General features: G+C 47.2%; 1 protein-coding gene across 15 annotated transcripts in view; it reads left to right on the forward strand.

Moving 5' to 3' along the window:
• The window catches only part of Pkig (cAMP-dependent protein kinase inhibitor gamma), a 67588-nt gene that overhangs the window by 41504 nt on the left and 5435 nt on the right, over positions 1-20649 (forward strand). For 4 of the 15 annotated variants that reach the window (NM_001401793.1, XM_087650000.1, NM_001401795.1 and 1 more), the window contains one exon: positions 3831-3899. The exons of 8 other annotated variants lie outside the window; for them this stretch is intronic. Coding sequence is in view for 3 of the 7 variants with exons in the window: in XM_087649990.1 (XP_087506116.1) it covers positions 16230-16239 (10 nt within the window). In the remaining 4 variants the exon portion in view is untranslated. Of the gene's footprint in view, positions 1-3830; positions 3900-11723; positions 16240-20649 lie in introns of those variants that run through there. 3 more of the 15 variants (XM_087649990.1, XM_087649992.1, XM_087649997.1) reach the window with 3 other exon arrangements.

The following is a 20649-nucleotide window of genomic DNA, read 5'->3' on the forward strand; positions in this document are numbered from 1 at the left end:
GGGGTACCTGGTACCAGAATTCCTTAGCTACATAGGAGAGTCATGTATAAATTACCATAGAAACTAGAGCACCCAGGGAAACTGGAAAGAAGTGTCATTAATGACAGGGACAGAGTGGTTTCTTCCTGGGCAAGCAGTTACACAGTGCCCTCAGGTTAGGGCTGCCATCACGTTCCCACAATTGTTGTGTCCTACCTCCCATCCCTCTGTCTCAAACGCACTAGATAGCTGAGGCTGGCCTTTCCTAATCTTCTTGCCTCTTCCTCTTTTGTGCTATAAATTAAAGGCATGTGATACCAGGCCCTGCTCAAAATTCCACATGATTCCTGGGTTGTTGTTGTTTTTTGTTTGTTTGTTTGTTTGTTTGTATCGTTTGTTTTAACCAAAGCATTGATGTTTAAACTAAGTTCATGCCAGGCAAACACTCTATCATGGGGCTACCTCCCAAGTCCTGTGATTCAGGGATGGCAGCAGTGGGGTGAGCAGTTACTGTGCCATGTGCCAAGTGGTACAAGAGCTATGTGGAGAGGCTGTGGGTCCCTCAGTCAGTGGAGCCAGCAGAGGCTCTGAGCCTCGCTCGTTCTCTTAGCACATGCTTGCCCCTCCAGCTCCTGTGCTTACAGCTTTGCAGTGCTGTGCTGGAAGCAACTGGAAGCTGTGGCCACAGCCAAGGCACTTGTTCCTTCACCTTCTGGTCTCCTGCGCTTCAGAGGAGTGGAGGAGGAAACCTTCCTCACAAAGTGCAGTGGCCCCTCTGGGGATGGCCCCGGATTGAGAACCGTGACTATAGGGATGGTGACTTGGAGTCTAACGTCATCAATGATGTTCTGTTGGCTTGTTTCTATAGTGTTTCTTGTGATGCTCCCTCCCTCCTGTTACAGTCCATGCTCTGGACTGCAGTCTACAGGCACCGCTGCCATCTGAGCCAGTAGGGGCTGCACCTCTATCGGTCTGGACCCCTAGACAAAACAGTGGGTGTCAGGCCTCCTGCATGGTGGTGTGGTAGGAATATGAAGGGGGATATTATGACCTTTTAATTTTTATTTTAATTTATTTGTTTTGAGACAGAGTCTCACTATGTAGCCCTGACTTGGCCAGAACTTAATGTGTAGACTAGGCTGTTCTCAAACTCATATAGATCTGCTTGCCTCTGCCTTCCTAGTGCTGGACTCAAGTATGCTCACTATGCCTGGCCCTGGCCTAGATCTTTTTTAAAAAAGCTTCTTTAAAATATATAGTTACCAGCCAAGATGGTGGCCAACTATACAGTTACTGAAAAATTTTGAATTGTGACCTAGAAAGTGTATGGATGATAGCATCGTAGCCCCCTCCCTGTCTCTGTCTTTCTCTCACTCTCACACAACATTGTTGCACACACAGGGACACACAGGAAGTGTACACACAGGGGCACATAAAAACAACAAAACAAAGGAGCTGGAGAGATGGCTCAGCGGTTAAGAGCACAACTGCTCTTTCAGAGGTCCTGAGTTCAAATCCCAGCAACCACATGGTGGTTCACAACCATCAGTAATGGGATCTGATGCCCTCTTCTGGTGCATCTGAAGACAGCTACAGTGTACTTATATATAGTAAATAAATAAATCTTTAAAAAAAAAAAAAAAGCGGGGCTGGGGATTTAGCTCAGTGGTGGAGCGCTTACCTAGGAAGCGCAAGGCCCTGGGTTCGGTCCCCAGCTCCGAAAAAAAGAACCAAAAAAAAAAAAAGCACTGACTGCTCTTCCTGAGGTCCTGAGTTCAAATACCAGCAACTACATGGTGGCTCACAACGATTTGTAATAGGGTCTGATGCCCTCTTCTGGTGCGTCTGAAGACAGCTACAGTGTGCTTATATATAATAAATAAATAATTCTTTAAAAAACAAAACAAAAAAGATATCTTTCTTTCTTTCTTTTTTTTTTTTTTTTTTTTTTTTCGGAGCTGGGGACCGAACCCAGGGCCTTGCGCTTGCTAGGCAAGCGCTCTACCACTGAGCTAAATCCCCAACCCCAACAAAAAAGATATCAAACTAAATGTATAATAATGTAACAGAACAAGAAGTTAAAAATAAACACCCCCCCAGGACAAAAAGCTTTCTCAGGATTAAAGAAATAAAAGGAAGTCAGGCTTGGCGTGATACACACCTTTAATCCCATCATTCCTACAGCAGAGGCAGGTGGAACTCTGTTTTGGAGGCAGGCCTGGTGCAGATAGTGATTTCCAGGGGTATGTAGAGAGACCCTATCTCAACTAAGTAAATGACTAGAAAAAAATAAATATTACTAACTTAGAGTAAAACATATATAAATACACATACATACATATATGCATACACACACCACACACATAACACATTGTGTGTGTGTGTGTGTGTGTGTGTGTGTGTGTGTGTGTGTAGGTGCCCATGGGGGTCAGATCCCTTGGAGCCAGAGTTATAGACACACAGGCATTTGTGAACTATGCCGTGTGTACTCAGCATCTGAACACAACTAGTGAGCCAGCCTCCCAGGAATAAGATTTTTAATTGTACACAGTCTGCTAAAGGAGTAAACGTTCTGTTGCAAAATCCCTGTTTCAACAAAACAAACCTGTTGTCCTGTGTACTCGGAGAGGCTCCAGAGAGTGGTGGCAAGCCTAAAGGCAGAAAATTGGCAGCACTGAAGCCAGTACACCTTCCGTTCATGTTGGTAACATTGTTGTGTTGTCAGCCAGTATTCATTCATCACGTGTACTGGCAAGGTGATGGCTGGGTGGATGATGGAAAAGAGGAAAAAAGTGCAGCAGGGCCTGGAGATGTGGGCCTACACGGTCGCTGCCAATGAAGCGTACAGGGCATTGGTTAAGTACAGCAAGAGGCAAAGCAAAATATGCTTTTAGGAAATGTAGAGATGGAGGCATTCTGCTGTTTTATTGAAATCTTTATTCTCAATTAAGCAAACGCTAGGAGCACAGAGGCCCTCCAGGGAGCTGATGGGCTGGGCGCCTGTTGTGAGTGCTCGGCTTCTTGTACTTTATTGTAGCGTTGCCTCTGCGCTCTCCTTCTGACTCACTGGCTCAGAAGTGGTCGGTCACATGTCCCCTCTCTGGGCTTCTGCTCTCACAGCTGTGGAAGCCAAGGCATCTGCTGGGTGCAGCCCCAGTGAGCAGAGATGCTGTGGTTTGAAGTTGCCAGTTCCCAGCAGTCAGCCACTCCCAGGGCTGGATGGCATGGTCTGGGGGTTGGGAGGTGTTCTGATTTAGGCTTTATGTATTTTTCAGGCAGGACCTTACTTTGTAGCCCTGGCTGACCTAGGGTCATTGAAATCTGCATGCCAACACAAAGGATTCCTGCTAGTCAGCAGCCTGTCTGACAAACCAAAACAGGAAAATTTGAAGACCTGTTTTGATTCCTCCCCTCCCCAAACAACCTGCAAACAAATGCAGCTTACTGTCCCATATGCATGTCTGGGGTCATATACCTCAGCTCTGAGGGGGAAGATTGTGGGGCTAGTTGGTACTACCTAGGAAGACTGTCCCCACACAAAAGCAGAAGTAATATATGCAATTTCACAATATTCTTGTAAGAAACAAAGCATAAATATCTTTCCATGTGAATATTATACTTTGAAATGGCTGTATAGTATCTTGGCATACTGATCCCCAAGAACTTAATCCATTCCCCATATAGACAGTCATTTTCACACAGTACCTTCTCCTCACTTGAGTGTATCCATGGAATCAATTCCTGACGTCGGGTCAGTCTACTTGAAGGTTGTGCTCATGGCTTGGTGGTCATTTTACAGCCCAGAGTGTGTCTGACTCGCTAACCTTGTTTTATCTCTTCTGGTTCCTTAGATTTCTACACTGGTTAATCAGGAGTGAAAACTCTGAAGAGATGCAAGCAGGAAGACGAAATTAAACTAGGTGGGGAGCTGTGTAGTTCGCACCTCTGTACACCACATCACAAGTTTGCCTACACACCTTTTTCCTTTTTTATTTTCCTGCTTGAAGGAAAGAAAGCTAATAGGTTCTAAATGAAGTTTGAGAAGAATTATAGTCGCCTGAAGAAAAGGCAGGGTGGCTCCTAGCAGCGCTTACATAATACCATGGTGCCGTGCCACAGGCATGAGGCCCATCCACGCAGTTTCTTCCTAGCATTGGAGAGACAGCTTCCTCCCTTCCTTCCTTCATTCTTTTCTTCCCTCCTTCCTTCCGGTGCCTTAGTGGGCATCTTCAGCCATGTGCCCAAACAGAGGGAGTCATACATAGCTGATCAGCAAGGCTGGGTGTGACTCCATTCTTTCTGCATGTATCTATTATAAAGGAGTGTTTACAGCAACCAGGGCACGTTATGGGAATTGTCATTTTAAGACTGGTTACTAAAAGTAAACCCTAGTCCAAAGAAATGGGCCCAGCCCCACAGTCCTGTTAGGAGGGATGGGGCAGGCACCTTCTGTTTGGAGACAAACTCTGCACCTGGTGTAAGTGGGCCGCAGAGGTCAGTGCTCATAGTTTTAGTGATAGCCGGGTGTTCTGGCATACTGGGAGAGGTATAGCAGTACATAATCTAAAATAGACAGCATGATTGTTGGTTTGTTCCCACCCTACCCCACCCCCCACCCCCAAACCTTACTGTTTTACCCTGGCTGGCCTCTGCCTCCCAATGGTGGGAGGAAAGGTGTACATCACCATACCTTTTCACCTAAAGCACACAAATCTAAAACTCCTGTGACTCACAGCTAATTGTCAAGTTGGGAGTGTGGAGTTCACAGACATCTACCCACTCAGGAAGGTGTCCTTGAGAAGGGAGTAAGAAACAAAAGCCACCCATGCCCAGTTGAACCATTTCTACCAGGTCTAAGCCACAACTAGAATGGTCAGAAAGGATTTGGGAACCTGGCTCATCTCTTCTGGACTGTTGTGCTTTTGTTGCTCAGTCAGGGATGTGTGAGGAAGACAGTCTTGTAAAAATATCTTTTATCTCAGTCTGTGAGCAAGTGTGAGGTGGATACTGGATACCACAGCAGAAATAGCAGAGTAGTCCTCGCCCTCATGAAACTTAAGGGTCTGGTCACTAGATGAATGACTACTATCTGCACTGGGTGCAGAAGCAGGTGACAGGGGCCTGGAGTGGAGTGTGACAAACAGGCTATAGGCCTCCAGCCTTCTGGAGCAGCACTGGGAAGGCCCAGAGCCTGGAGAGGGAGGCAGGGGTGTGCATGGGCCTGTGTCGTGTAGAGCACGGGCCAGGGCTGGAGTTTGCAAATGGCTCCTGTTACTTCTAAGCAAAGAGTCACCGAGTGATATTCCAGGAGCCATGTGAGTTAGATTTAGAAAGGTGACTTTTCTGGAAACTGGGCCACATTAATTTTCTTACCCTCTCCATCTGCTATCACAGCCTTTCCTCAGGGCCTGTGCTCCTCCTGCCTGTGGACCCTGCTGAGGAATGGTGACAGAGTCTGGGAGAGATGATCTCCTTGGAGAGAATGGGGAGGTGGTGGGCAGAGAGAGTCACTCAGTGTAAAGCAGAGTCCAAGTAGAGGCCCTCATCCCTGAGAGCACAGCTGCTCGTCTGTCCATTGGAGGATGGTGAGCTCTCCCTCTCTCCTGTCTCTTTCCTCTGAGGACCTGCCCAGTTAGGGCTTTGACAGGAATCCCTCTACCTGTTTGTCATGTAAGGTACTGCTGAAATCCTCACAAGGATATTAGGGTTTCAGTAGCTGCCAGCAACCCATGTTAAGGGCCTCCCTCCAATGATGTTCCCTTTAGAGAGGAGCAAACAAATGCTGACTAAAGACTAGGTATGTGCCTGGCCATGGCTAACAGAAGGATTTTAGAACTAGCAAGCCTTGTGGTAAACACTGCCATCCTTTACTGTGTACCTGTGGTTGTTCTGGAACTCACTCTGTAGACCAGGCTGGCCTCAGATTCAGAGATCCACCTGCCTCTGCCTCCTGAGTGCTGGAATCAAAGGTGTTTATTATTTTATATGTATTTTATATGTATGAGTTTTTATCTGAATGTATGTCTGTGTACCACATGCATGCCTACTGCCTGTACTACTACTGGTGGTCAGCAGAGGGTATTGGATCCTTTAGAACTAGAGTTACAGATGGTTGTGAGTCACTGTGTGGGTACTGGGAACCAAGCCCAGGTCCTCTGCAAGAATAAGTGCTCTAAACTACTGAGCCCTGGCCTTGAACTCCTGAGACTTTGCCTCCCTGGTACTGTCACACTGGTTTCTGTGGTGCCAGAGATAGAACCCCAGGGTCTAGTGCATGCTAAGTAAACACTTTACTGAGCAATATCTCTCTAGAATCAGAAAACCCCTACAGATACTTTAAATAAACAACAACCAAGAAAAACATTGTAGCCAACATTAGCTTCAGGCTCTCTCCACAGCTAAGAGGTTCTTTAATTCCTGGCCTTCCTGCCCGCTGCTCCCAAATAATGGCACTAGTCATGTGCTACACACATGGCTCTTAATACCTGGCCTTTTAAATTTTTCCTTTTTTTGCTCTTTTGAGGTAGGGCTTTATATTAGTCCAGGCTAACCTTACAATCACAGTCCTCTTGCCTCTACCTCCCTAGAGCTAGAACTACACATTCACTGCTTTACTCCAATAATTAATTCCTTAGGGTAACATACAGTTGGCTGACAGATGTCAGCCTACAATCGTCAGAGAAATGCAGTTTAACTGAGTGAGTTAGCCACCTCACGTGTGTTCAGAGCACGGCTGTGGAAGGTTCGGAGAACTCAGAGGCGCTTGTTCATTATGTTGGAATGTAAATTAGCATAGCTGTTATGGAGAACTGGAGAGGTTCTCAAAAAATTAAAAGTAGCCAGGTTTGGTGGTTCACACCTATAATCCTCACATTCGGGAGACTGAGGGAGGAGGATTGCTGTGAGTTTGAGGCTTGGCTGAGCTACACAGTGAGGCTCTGTCTCAAAAATAAGATAACACCCCAAATTAATAATAGAACTACCACATGATCTAGAAACTGCCATGTATTTATCTAAGGAAATAAAGTTAGTCTTCTAAGTAGATGTCTGCGGTCCCATGTTCACCACAGCATCATGGTTCAAGTAGCCAGGATATGTTAGCATCTAAGTGTCCAGCGACAGATGAATGGGCAGAGAAAGTATGTGTGTGTGTGTGGGGTGCCATGTTGTATACACATGCATATTACTTGAAGTGGAAAGGTAGACTGTCATTTGTGAAAGGGTGGATATGGTAGACACTTATCTTTAGAAAAACAAGGGGAAAAGAAATTCCACATGATTTCCTTTCTATGTGGAATTTAAAAAACTTAGAGAAACAGAGTGAGGGGTGAGGAATGAGACTGTGTTGGCCAAAGACCCCAAACTTGCAGCTATACAATAAATAACAATAATAAGTCTAACGTACAGAATGACAACTAGTGCTAGTAACAATGTGTTGGGTGCCTGACAGTTGCTAAGAGAACAGATCTTAGGTTGTCTCTTCACAAAAGTGAGGTGATAGACTTGTAATTAGCTAAATGTGGTAATCATTTAGGTGATTTAATATCTAAATATATAATGTTTTATTTTTTAATTTTACCACCATAATGGTGAAAAGGTTTAAACATCTATCCAGGTCATTGGAAGCTGTCATTTAACCCTGGTGAGCTGTTTTGCCATCTAGAAAGTGGTTTTCACTCTAGCACAGAAATAAGAATGCATCGTGGGCCATGTTCTTCCTGGCATCTTACTCAGCAATTCATGTTGTTATCTGTGGTTTACAGAGTGGGAACCCTAAGCTTCTAGAAATCGCATCAGTTGGCCAACGATCAAAAGCCAGAAGGTGGCAACCAACATTTCATTTCATTCTGGCCTCTTAAAAAGCTCTATGCCTTTTATTTTTCATCTACTCAAAAGTGTAGGTTTTTACTTCATTTTTTGGATGGTAGCAACTCCTGCCTTGAATATCTTATCTGGGCCAAGAACTATGTACTTAATATTTTTAGTTTCTAGTTCAGCATGTGGGGAAGTGTTATCCCCACTTCACAGGCAAAGAACTAGGGGTTTGAGGAGATTCAACATCCCTCCATAACTGTGTACTAAGACCAGGCTTTGAACTCTTGGCAGAGAGAGCTTCCAGTCCTCATCCTGTACTTCTGTTCCGTGCTTCTTCACAGTTTAGATGGAGAGGACTTTGAGAAAGTAGCACCTATTTTCTTTACTTTGGCAGCAGTCCTCCATGGCACTGTTTTTACAGTAAAGAACCCAAGACTGAGGGATGGTCTGTGGTTTGCTCCCTTGGCACCGTGTAATGTGGAGCTCTTGACTCGGCTTCTTCCCCAGAGCTCACCCCCACCTCCTTCCAGTGCCATCATCTCCTGTAAGCAGGGCACAGTCTACTCCCTCTTCGCTCCTCCCCTCTCTAAACTCCCAGGATTGAGGCATTTCCGCCCTCCAGCCCCTCTGCTGGGCCTCTTCTCTGCTTGCAGAGCCACCGTCTCTAGTGAGAAGCCCCCATGAGAATAGTACTCTCACCCTGCTCATCAGCCTGTGTACCCTGCCTGCCAGCTGCTTCCCAGGACCCCAGGCTGTGTCCTCTTCTGACTTAGGACCTCTGGGAATCCCCTAGATGCATATTTGCAACTGTTAGTTCCCAGGGTGTTTTTCTACCCAGGTCCAGCTTAAGAGGGTTTAGCCTCTGCTGCAGCTGCTTTTGGAACACTGAGGGCCAGAGTCCTGTCCCACCTTGACACTGCTGAGCTTTGTGGGAAGACCGAAGGACTCCAGGATTCCTATAGTCATGAGCACCCCTTGATGCTTACAGATACACATTTTCTTGGTAAATGTCCATCGTTTTCCTTAAATTGTCAAACGTATTTTTGACCTTTAGAATTTGAGAACTTTTGATCTAGAGATAATTCCCAGCACTGTAGGCCATCTGCACTTGCAGGTGCCAGGATTATGGTATTTCTGCCAAGGGTGAGCTGAGATTGGTGACCTAGGATTGCAGAAGCTCGCAGCTACTCTGTGGGATGTTCCAGACTCTCATCATAAAATGTACAACCTGGTTCTCACCTCATCCCTCTCAACCCCTGCGTGCTCTGAACATGACATGAGTTTACTGGTTTGAGTCTATGCAAGGACAGTTGTGAGCAACACTGATGTGTACATTGTGAGCACTGATTGGTTCTGAGCACCGTGCACCTTTAATCAAAGTACTCAGAGGCAGGCAGATCTCTGTGAACTTGAGACTGGTGATCTTCAGAGTGAGTTCCAGAACAGCCAGGACTGCACAGACCAACCCTGTCTCAAACAACAAACAAATAAAACAACAATAATAACAGGGAGGAGGGAGGGGGGAGGGAGGGAAGAGGGAAAACCCTGCTTAAAAAAACAAAATAAACTAATGTTGCTTCAGTTCAGTCTGGCATCCACTGCCATGGGTACCAATAAATGCACCTTGCATGCTGTCATATTTAATCCTCATAATGCCCTAAGGAAGTGGGTGCTGTTGTTTTACATGTGGAGAAACTGATTGTTCTGTGAGTCTGAGTGACTTGCATGGATTACACAGCCAGTGAGCCAGTCAGAAGTGTGTAACTAAAGCACACCTGCTCACCTGCCTTATTTTTAGGGGAAAAGGTAGAAAAATAAGGAACTGTTTTCCATAGGGCATACAGCCCAGACACTGTGGGCTGTTCTGTGTGGTTGTCTGTCTGAGAAACTACGTTCATAAGAGTGATCTAAAATCCTGAAGGAAGGCTTAGGGCATAATATGCCAGTGCACTAGTGTCTACATGAGCAGGGTTTCTCTCCATTAGAATTAGAATGTGTGTTTTCTTCCTGCAGCTTTATGAATTCACATACCACATAGTATTCACCCATTGAAGAATACAAGTCAGTGCCCTTCAGCTGTAATCACCTACAGACAGACATCTCCCTCACCCATAAAGAAACCCTGCACCCTTTTGCCATCACCCTCTTGTTCCATCCCCTGTCCCAAGTGACTGCTAATCTACTTTGTGTCTCCAGATGAGGGCTTTGACACTTTGAGTAATAACCTGAGAATCCTGATGCTATGGCTATATCCATCCCCAGGGAATAACTAGAGACATGAAAGTTGATCCTAATGTATTTTATAGATGCTTTTATTAGCTAAAAGCTCTGAGCATGTGTCTGATCTAGATCACTCTGGAACTGATGTAGGCAAGGGGCAGGAGGTTTTATAAGATTTATTTATGTGTGTGTGTGTATACACTTGTGCTCATACACAGACACCTGAGGAAGGTGCCAGGTGTCCTCTGTCATTCTGTCTATCCCTTTTTACTATGGCTTCTAGCTGCCAATGTTTGTGACATTTGACAGGTTTATATATGAAAGCCTGAGTATTCCTAAACTCTTCCCCCTTACCAGGTATATGGGCTGTCATGCTTCCCATCAGTAAAATGTCACCAAGGGCTGTTGTACCAATGTCCCATCCCATCTGTCATTTACAGACCCACTGAGGAAGTTTGAAAGCACACCCAGTGCTTCTAGCAATTCTCCTGTGTGCCTCACACTCTGTAACTTGTGAAGAGTTAAGCTTTTTTCAGTCTTCCTTGCTAGACCTTGAGCTTCTTCAAGGCCATATTTGTGTCTGGCTGCTGTTTTGTGTACATAGCATGTAGTCTCAAATCTAGTACTCAGTGAGTGATCAGTAAGTTTTTGGATGAATGGATGACTATTGTAGAAATAATAATAAATTTTTTCGTCCTGCTCAGTGTATTTTGGGGGGTGACTATGACAGGAGCTGGAGAGGAAACCTGAACTGGAAGTGACTCCTTTGCTCCAGCTCTCCACTATTGCATACCACATCACCTGATTCCCAGGAGTGGAAATGCAGTAGGAAGTTACTGTCTCTCTTGATTTCTGTAGGCCAGCCTTTGAGCAGCAGCCTAGGTACTTGTGGCACACCTAGATGGTGACTGGAGCAGGATTAACACGGTCTGTGCAGTGGTCAGTGCCTGACTCCTCTATGGCAGCCCCTGACTTCCTGTATTTCTCACGTGCTGGAGAAAGGTGTCCGAGGAGAGTCAGGAGAGTGAGACTCCCTGACTTCATCCTAGAGTCAGACGCCAGCCTTCATTTTATGTTAGACATTAGATTAGGGTATAGCTCAGGAGGATATGGAGGCTCCAAGTTGGATCCCCAGGGCCTCCCAAAAATGAAAGAGAGAAAATGGAAGAAATGAAGTTAGTTCTAAAGCCAGCTTGTAACTCATCCAAAAGGATTTCAATTGGGCCCTCGTGCCCGTATGTATTTTCTGGAACAGCAGCCCAGGACTGTGTTATGCTAGGCCAGTGCTGTCACCGACTTACATCCCCAGCTGTTTAGATGTAGGTGTGTTATAGAACTACTACTGAGATAGATGGCTGCTTTCCCTCTGTTTGCACGTGGGACCCCTAAGGTTGGGGAACCATGCCCAGAGGCACCCACCTGCCACCAGCAGAGCTACAGCTTAGCCCAGCCTGGGACCTTGGCGAGCCTGCCTGGAAGTGATTTCCCTTCCTGCCCCCTCCATAGGAGAGGAGAGGGAGGCTGCCCCTTTCTGGAAGTTTTGCTTCGAAGCTGAGCCCCAACTAAGCTTAAATAGGCACAAGTGGGGAGAGTTGGGGAGAAGTGTGCCTAGCCACGGAGAGGTCCGGCAAGACTGTTTTCTGTTTTATCCCAATGGCCCCTTAGAACCACAGAAGTCACAACACAGCCTGCTGGGTAGGGCAGGGCTGCTAAAAGGGTGGAGCTTTAAAATTGATATCCCACTTTTTTTTTTTTTCTATTGCTGTGGATTAAGAATTTCGAAGCACATGGGGTAAGGGGGGCTAATATTTGGATGTTAAGTGAATTGAATAAATAAATTTAAAAAAGTATAGACTCAACCAAACATTGGTGAAAAGACTGAACAATTTGATCTCAAGTACAAAATCCAATGAAGAGGACTAGGTGTGGGGGTTACCGGCCTGTACTCAGCGTGAGGGAGCCTGAGGCAGGAGAATCAGAGGTTTGAGGTCAGCCTGGGATACATTGTGAGACTTTGACTGGAAACCAGAAACCACAAGTGAGAAGACTGAGCAGAGAACTTTGCTTAAGCGTGGTGAATGCATCTGCTGTTTCTGTTGGCGAGCACAGTGGAATATTTTCATGAGCCTTGCCTGTTTTCTGCTCTCCTTTTTGAAATTCTTTCTTTGAGGCTAGAGACTGTGGTGGCTGGGTAGGCAGGGGACAAAAAAAAAAAAAAAGGACAAAAAAAAGAGACTCTAAAACCTAAAACAGTCTCATTAGACACGAGTGCATGTCATAGGTCACCTCCATGCGTCAGCTGTAACAGACCAGCTCCTGTTCTGCATGTGCTGTGTGACCTTGGGCAAGCTGCTGCCCTCTCTGAACCTCCTGTGCCGTGTGACCTTGGGCAAGCTGCTGAGCTCTCTGAACCTCCTATCTTTAGCAAAATAGTCACAGTAGTGATTTCTTTGTCATAGACTTGGTATACAGCCAGAGAGACACCACTGGGATCTCTGCTGTTGGTGAGCCTTGAAAATTCCACAGCCACAAGCAAGGCAGTAATTAGCACTAATGTTTCTTGCTCGTCCCTTGGTCAGGTAAGTTGGCCAACTCTGGGACAGACATTGGCCTCCAACACCCTAGTTAGGTCCACTGTGTTAGCCTCCAGGCTCCAGGCCTTATTGACTTAGACAGTGAGACAGGGATCCTGGTGGTTTTGAGTCCTGCAGACCTCAAAGCAGGAACCTTTAAGAATGCCAGGCTAGAGTGCCACCTGTCTGTCTACAGTGTACAGGAGGTGAGAGTGTCCAAGGATGCTTCAGGCAGAGGGAAGAGGCTTGGGAAGGCCAGGAATTACATTAGGTTTGAGAATTAGAGGGTCCAGTGTGACAGCAGAAATAGACCATGAAGAAAGTAGACATGGTGAAAGACTGGGAAGGACGGTGGGGAAGGTCAGTGTGGGACAGCGGGGGAGTGTGGGGCTGACAAGAGAGGTTGGGGTTTTGTTGATGTTGAATGAGCAGAGGAATCCCACAGCCCAATTTCTGTTTCAAGAACAACTCAGGGGCTGCATGGGAAATTGTTTTGGGGTAAGAGGAATTGCAGGACTGTGTTGAGGGCCTCTGCATGACACTTAGCGGGTAGACAGTGGACACACTGGAACTGTTTTGCAAGCAGAAACAATGGAACCTGGTGACAAACTGCAGGTGGCAGAGAAGAATGATCAAGAAAAGCTCCCAGCTTTCAACTCCAGCCACCAGTGAACAGGGGAAACTGGGAAGGGGAGGGAGGGCTGATAACTTGACAGTGATGTTTGCTGTGTTGATGAGGAAGCCCAGTGATACAATGTGTATACAAAGTGGGGAGATTCACACGTTCTAAGAAGGCTTGAAACTCTTTGGGGATTATCAACAGTATTTAAAGGAAGGCAATGGGACTGAGGTTTGGGGGAGAAGTTCTAACTGATGGCCTTGTCTGCCTAACCCCTACCCTTTCCTCCCATTACAACATCTCCCACAGCAAGTCCCACAGCGGCACCATGAAAGCCTGGGCTTTCCTTCCATGAGCCAGGAGCCCGCTGGTCAAAGCCTCTGATCAAAGCCTCTCCCTGCACAGGGGTGCACTGTGCACTGCATGTGCCCTGGGGCATTCCGGAGGGGCACTTGGAGGCCAGCCCTGTGGCCTGTCTGCTTCCAGCTTCCTTCACAGAGATGACTGGAGAACTGCTGGTTTAGTAGATCCTGACCTCTCTATTAGATATCTAAACCCACTCTGGCCTTAGAGATGCTGGGCAGTTTTGCCCACTCTAAGAAACCTTTCACAAGGCTCCTTACTCCTTTACTCCGTGTACTCTGTAAAAATAGTCTGCTTGCTTTTTCTGTAACTCCTGCAAAGTGTTTCATCATTTTAAAAAGGAAAAAGAAAACAGGAAATGACCTTTCAAATGCATTTGGGAAGCATTTAGGAGTTGTAATGGACTCTGCCCTAGCAATGAGGACTGCAGCTGCAGACTCAGACTCTTGGCACAGCCCAGGGCCTCTGTAGTCTACAGAACCAAGGAAAGCAGTGGAGAGACCAGAGGGAGAGGCCATCCTGTGGGGACAAGAAAGAACAAGCACCTACAGAGGTTTTGGTGTCTCCTTTCTAACCTGGGTGTTCAAGGTCAGGTTCCCTAGAAGCATCCAGATCCCACAGAGCTCCCCAAACTTCCAGGGATAAGGCAGAACACTTTGGTCTTTAGCACCCCATGGAGCACAGACTGAGATAGAAGCTGTTAGACACATTGGCTGTTGACTGTGCCTGGTTTTATTCTTTAGCTGCCTTCATCCCCCCATTTATTTTATGCATGAGTGCTCTACTGCATTACATCTGCAGGCCAGAAGAGGGCATCAGATCCCTTTATTGATGGTTGTGAGCACCATGTGTTTGCTGGGATTTGAACTCAGGACCTCTGGAAGAACAACAAGTACTCTTACCCACTGAGCCATCTCTCTGGTCCCGCCACCTTCATTTGTGTGAGGTAGTGTTGTTAGTTTGGTTATCTGATTTCTGAGACAGGATCTTCCTATGGAACTCTATGTGTAGACCAGGCTGGGCTTGAACATCTGGAATTGTTCATGCCTCTCCTTCCAAGGGTTAGGATGATAGATGTCTCCACACCTGGTTCTCCACCTTCCCCCCTTCTATCTTTTTAATTTTACCCCAGAGCTACCTCTCTGACCTTCCCACCTTTAACTGAACCATGTGCACTGCTAGAAAACCCTTTCCTTCCATAGCCAGTCTTAGGATCTGCCACAGTAGATTAACATACCCACTCAGTGCCTTTTCTTGTATCAGATTGTGAATGTCTCTTTTTTTAATGTTTTATTTATTTATTATATATGAGTACATTGTAGCTATCTTCAGACACACCAAAAGAGGGCATCAGATCTCATTACAGATGGTTGTGAGCCACCATGTGGTTGCTGGGATTTGAACTCAGGACCTTAGGAAGAGCAGTTGGTGCTCTTAACCGCTGAGCCATCTCTCCAGCCCAGATTGTGAATGTCTTATCTCTGGTGTGTACCTCACATGGGCAAGGTGCCGGGCATATCTGTGGTGAGCAGCAGACCATGAAATGTCCAGGCTGAAGAGACTTAGAGATCAGACTCCATTGTTCCATTATTGGGAAGCTGGGGGGTGGGGGTGGGGCGTCTGCAAGTCTGAGGCTGTGAGGGTAGGGTCAGACCTTTACCACTGTTGTGGTACAAGGGTCTATCCCTTGCTCCTTCCACCATAGAGTCCAGAATAGTTCATCACATACTAAACTGAGCCTGTGAGCTAGGTCTCAGGTGAAATAGTGCCCATGCTGGCCAGGATTGCCTACTAGTAGAATTTCTATTCACCTAGCAGTGGAAGCACAGGAGAAGGAGGGGTAGGTTTTTGGCTCTGCAGCACCGCTAAACAGAGTAAACAAAGGAGCTGAGTGAAATGTCAGAAGGGAAGGTTTACCGATAGCTCAGCCACAGTGGGACACAGCGATGGTTTATTAATTGGTACCTCTCACGTCTCATGGAACTTTCCAGCCCCTCTGAGCCCATATTCTCACCTCTTCTTCACTTGAGCCCATGAACTTCAGGGTGCTTTGGTTAGTCCCAAGTACAGGGGCAAAGGACACTTGATGTCCAGTGTGTCCCAAGTGGTCAGTAGGGAGGCTGGCTTGACAGCTGCATTAGATGAGTTTCACCACAGCTCACCTGCAGCCCTGATCTTAGTGATGTCACCAGGGACAGATGACAGCAGTGAGCGCTGCACTAGGTATTCAGGCCTATGGATTCTAGAACTTTGGGTCAGACACTCTCGTGGGTGGTGGTGGTGGTGGTGGTGGTGGTGGTGGTGGTGGTGGTGGTGGTACTTATGATCAGGCCTTACTACGTCACTCTGGCTGGTCTGTGTGTCTCTGTGTAGACCAGGCTGGCCTCAGACTCAGAAATCCACTGCCTCTGCCTCCTGTAATTAAAGGTGACCCTCTAGCCGTCTTCTTTGAGCTTCAGTTTTCCCAAGTAGCAGCAGTCTTTTCTAGATGGACTCTGGACTGCCTCTCAGTTCAATTCTCCATAAACTTTTTGTTAACTGACCAAATATTTGTTGAGCACCTGCTATAGGCCAGGCCCTCTCTCCTGGAGATCTGCGCTGGGCCAGGGCTAAGAAGAGAAAGCAGCAGCCCCACATGCTGGTTGATTGAGAACACTCCTATGGCAGTAGGTATGAATGGCTCAGTGTGTGTGCCTTACTTTATTTCTTTACGATAGGGGCTCCTATGGCCGACTGGCTTTGAATTTGCTGTATATTCGAGAATGACCTCACACTTCCAATCCTCCTGCCTCCATCTCCTGAGTGCTGGGATGGCAGGCATGCACAGTCGGTTACTCAGCTTGGCTTTACTCTTTTAAATCATTGAACGTTTCTGAGCCAGGTGTGACCACCAGCCTGACTACTTCCCTGAGTGTCCCTCAGACCACCAGAGGAGGAGGACCTGAGCGTGAGCCAAAGGTAGAGGTAGGCCCACTTGTGTGGGGGAAGTGCAGGTTTAGGAAACCAGGGTGCTTGGGTCTATGCACCCAAGTGAGTACTGTGCAGTAACTCATGAGAGGAGACTGAGGGAGACCTGAGCTGAGGGCCATAGAGTTCTGTCTCGGGGAACAAATTATTGGGGTTGCCCCTTGCCCAGGAAGGAAGACAGTGTTGCTGTTCCTAATGGTGCCACTCAGGTGTCTCATCTCAGCACGAGAGGGTCGATGCTGAGCAGCAAGAGGGAACCCAGAAGGACAGCGTGGGGGCACCAGAGATCAGGGGCTGGCTGAGAAGAAGGGGAGGCGGTGATCTGAGAAGTCGTTCCACCCCCCGCCCCAGCCTCAGGTTCCTCATTTCTCAAGTGGAGAGTAGAGGAGTCCTGTGCACAGGGTGCTGTCAGTGACCCAGCCTGGCCCCTCAGGAGTAGGACTCGGGCTATTAGAAGTTCATTATTTATTCAGTAAGTTTGAAGTACCCACTGTGTGCAGGCACTGGAGCAGCCTTGATGGTACAAAGACAAGAAGACGGTATTCACCCTGGAGGGAGGCGACTGCAGAAGAATGACTGTGGTCTTTAAACTCTTGAGTCTATCCTGTCTGTCTCATGTGAAGCATGGGGCTGAGGGTGGTCGACTCAGCTACTTGGTTTTAGTAACACAGGGTGGCTTGAAATGGGAGGGAAAAATAGAACAGTGTGCGTGCGGAGGGCCCCAGGCAGGGTTTAGGACAGGAAAGAGCAGAGCCTTTGATGTGGGTGCTCTGCTTTTAAGGAAAAGGGACTCAAGGTCTTTGGGGGAGGGTAATTAAGTCTGCAGCTGTGACCACAGAGGATCCTGCAGCTGCTGATGGCAGCTGAGGGCTGAGTGGACTTTGATATGTTTTTAGTGTTTTGATATAATCGTCCAGAGTTTCAGAGTAAGTTGAACTTGTTTTTAAGACATATGCTTGGATGAAGAAAAAGCAAAATGAAAGGATGCCCAGCAAAATGATTTAGTGGGCAGAGGCTCTTGCCTCGAAACCCTGACTTCCTGAATTCAGACCCGGAATGGCATAGGAAGAGCTCCCCAAAGACGTCCCCTGATCTGCATGTGAGCATTGTGCTCCCTCACACCTATGTCATGTAGACACAGTAATAGTAAGGTACAAAAGGACAAATGAAAGTTTTCTTTACAAAAAATGAAGGGGAAAGGAAGAGAAGGAAAAAGGGAGGGACTTTGTGGATCTCTAAGTTTAAGGCCAGCCTAGTCTACAGAGTAAGTTCTAGGACAGCCAGGGCTACATAGAGAAGCAGTCTTGAAAAACAAACAGGGGCTGGGGATTTAGCTCAGTGGTAGAGCGCTTACCTAGGAAGCGCAAGGCCCTGGGTTCGGTCCCCAGCTCCGAAAAAAAAGAACCCAAAAAAAAAAAAAAAAAAAAGAAAAACAAACAAGTTTAAATACTCATATGTAACTATATGATTTTTTTTCACTTACAATATACATGAACATTTCCTCATGCTTGTCTGTCTGCCTATTGAGACAGCATCTTGCTATGTACCTCAGGCTAGCTGGACCTGAGATCATCCTCCCTTGGCATCCCAAGTAGCTGTAATCTAGACCTTTGCCACCATAGCATGAAGAATACAGACATGGAAGACAGTGAATGTGGGTGTGTGTGTATTGTCAGAAGACTCCCCAGGGCTGTGTTTGGAATCACGGTTCCTGAGGATGAGGATGGATGCTTTCCAGAATTGAGTGTGGGACTTGGCAGTGATCTTTCCCCGAGCCAACAGCATCATCTTTCTGCCTGGGTGGTTCAAAGGTCAGACATAGCAAAGCAAGGTTAGAGCCGTAGGGAGTCTGTCCTAGTGAGAGGCTAGCAGGCTGGCTTAGCAGGTAACTCCATCTGCTGGTATCAGGTCCTGGAGACAGGCATAAGACTGCACACTCTGGCAGGTTGAGCCTTCCCTGCAGTCCCTGGATCATGCTATCATCCCACAGATAGGGATCGGAGAAGATAATGGGTGGGGGCGGTGGGGGGGATGAAAAGCTGTGATCCAGGTGTATTTATAGCACACTCCTCTGTAGCAGGTGCCGAGCCCAGCATCTTGGAAGGAAGCAGCAGAGTGAGTTTGACTCAGCTGCCAAGATCAGGCCTTTCAGTCTGGTGCATTGAAAATCTAGACACAAATCCCCTTTCATGGAACTGACGTTCTAACTGGAAAAGAGCTGAGGAAAGAGGCTGCAACAGATAGTGTGGGTTGCCCAGGGTTTGACCCACCTTACATGGGCAGCCGACTTCACCTGGGGAAAAATCTGAGCCTAGTAACCACATGGATCGACCTGAGATCTTTCCAAGTCAGGTTAGGTTATAAAGATACACAAACACAGTGCTTACATATGGAGTGGGTGGGGCCATTGAGAGCGATGGATACGAAGCAAGCGCCTGGTAACTGTCCTCACCACTCTTTCCGCTGCAGCCTCAGCATTTGTAGGCAGTGTCCTCACCATCGCAACAGCCTATTCAGCTGTACTGAGGCTTTGAACAGTTTCCCCAAAGGAAGTGGAGGCAGAGTGACCAGCAGAGGGAACCACCTCCCGGAGTTCTTTAGGTGGAGGCTCAACATAGCTCTGCTGCTCACCACAGCTAAGAAAGATAGGCGGGGTGCGCCATCTGCTGGATGCAGTGGGGACTCCCTCACACAGAATTTTGCTCCTGCCTTGATCTTTGCTCCGCAGAATTGACTGAAATATAATGTATGCTATGGCCCCTAAATAATTACCGTGTTCCTTACAACCATGGTTCTCTTTGCTCTAGACTGTTGTCCACCACAGGGCAGTGAGCATTCCTGGTCTCTCACCTTTGTTCCCACTCCAGCCTCCTCCTTGTGCCCTCCCCACTTTTCCCATGGGAGGGTGGCTCACGGGAACTTGAAGCCAGCAGGGAATTACCCTTGAATGGTTCCTTTCCACCCACCTGGCATCCCAAATGCTTTCCTCTGGGTCCCATTTCAGTAGCCACACCTTTCTCCCCGACCTCCTGATGCCACCATAGCTGTCAGAAACCAAAACTCCGTGTCAGACAGAAACTGCCCACATATTTGTTCTTGAGGTTGTGTCTAAAATCCATCTCGGTATCTGCTTGGCCCCTGCGGCAGCGTCACATCTGACCTCCCCAGAAGCCTCCTATCTTACCCAGCTACCGCTTGTCTTCATGATCTTACCTAAAACCTCTCCAGGGTGCAACCCGCCCTTCCTCACCTTCAGTGTCCTCCCTGTCACTGTCCCTCCTGCGAGACCTCTCTGCTCTTCTGCTCCATCCCATCTTCTTTCCTCAGAGCTTCAGTACTTGCCGTTCCCTTCCTTAGGGGAACCTCCCTCCCTCTTTCTTTCTTTCTTTCTTTCTTTCTTTCTTTCTTTCTTTCTTCCTTTCTCTCTCTCTTTCTCTTTCTCTTTCTTCCTTTCATTACAATTTTTGCCTCTCTCTCTTCATTTTACAGTTTTACTTGGGACAGGGTCACATTCTATTATCCCAGAGCTCACTATGCAAGTGTGTAGCTCAGGCTGGCCTTGAACTTACAACAATCCTCCTGCCTCCGTCTCTTCAGTGCTGGAGTTACAGGTGTAAACTACCATGCCCAGAATCTTTCCGTACTGCCCATGAATGCTGCTGGCTGATATTGCTTTTCATTGGTTGGGTCCTGGCCATCCCTCTGGCCCTTGAAGCCCTGACCACATAGTCATGAGCTAAGTGATGGTGTCTTGACGTGGTATGCAGTGAACTCTAAGCTCTGTGACAGGGGAATGGTGCTGGCTTGCCCTGTGTTCCCTCTGTGCCCCTAGACAATGCTGGCACATGGTGTGGTGAGCGTGCAAAGCTGATCATCACCTTTACTTTGAATTGAATCAAGGTGGAATGCATGTTCTTTATACATTTTTACATTTATTTTGGGGTGTGTGTGTGTGTGTGTGTGTGTACACAAGGTACACAGTGCAAGTGTGAAGGTTAGAGAATAATGTGCAGGAGTCTGTTCTGGTTTTCTACCACATGGTGTCTGAGGAGTGAACTCAGGCATCAGGCTTGGTGGCAAGCACCTTTACCCACCTAGCCATCTTCTGACCCT

The sequence above is a fragment of the Rattus norvegicus genome, chromosome 3 (assembly GCF_021556685.1).
Source record: "Rattus norvegicus strain SHRSP/BbbUtx chromosome 3, alternate assembly SHRSP_T2T, whole genome shotgun sequence".
Taxonomy (NCBI): domain Eukaryota; kingdom Metazoa; phylum Chordata; class Mammalia; order Rodentia; family Muridae; genus Rattus; species Rattus norvegicus.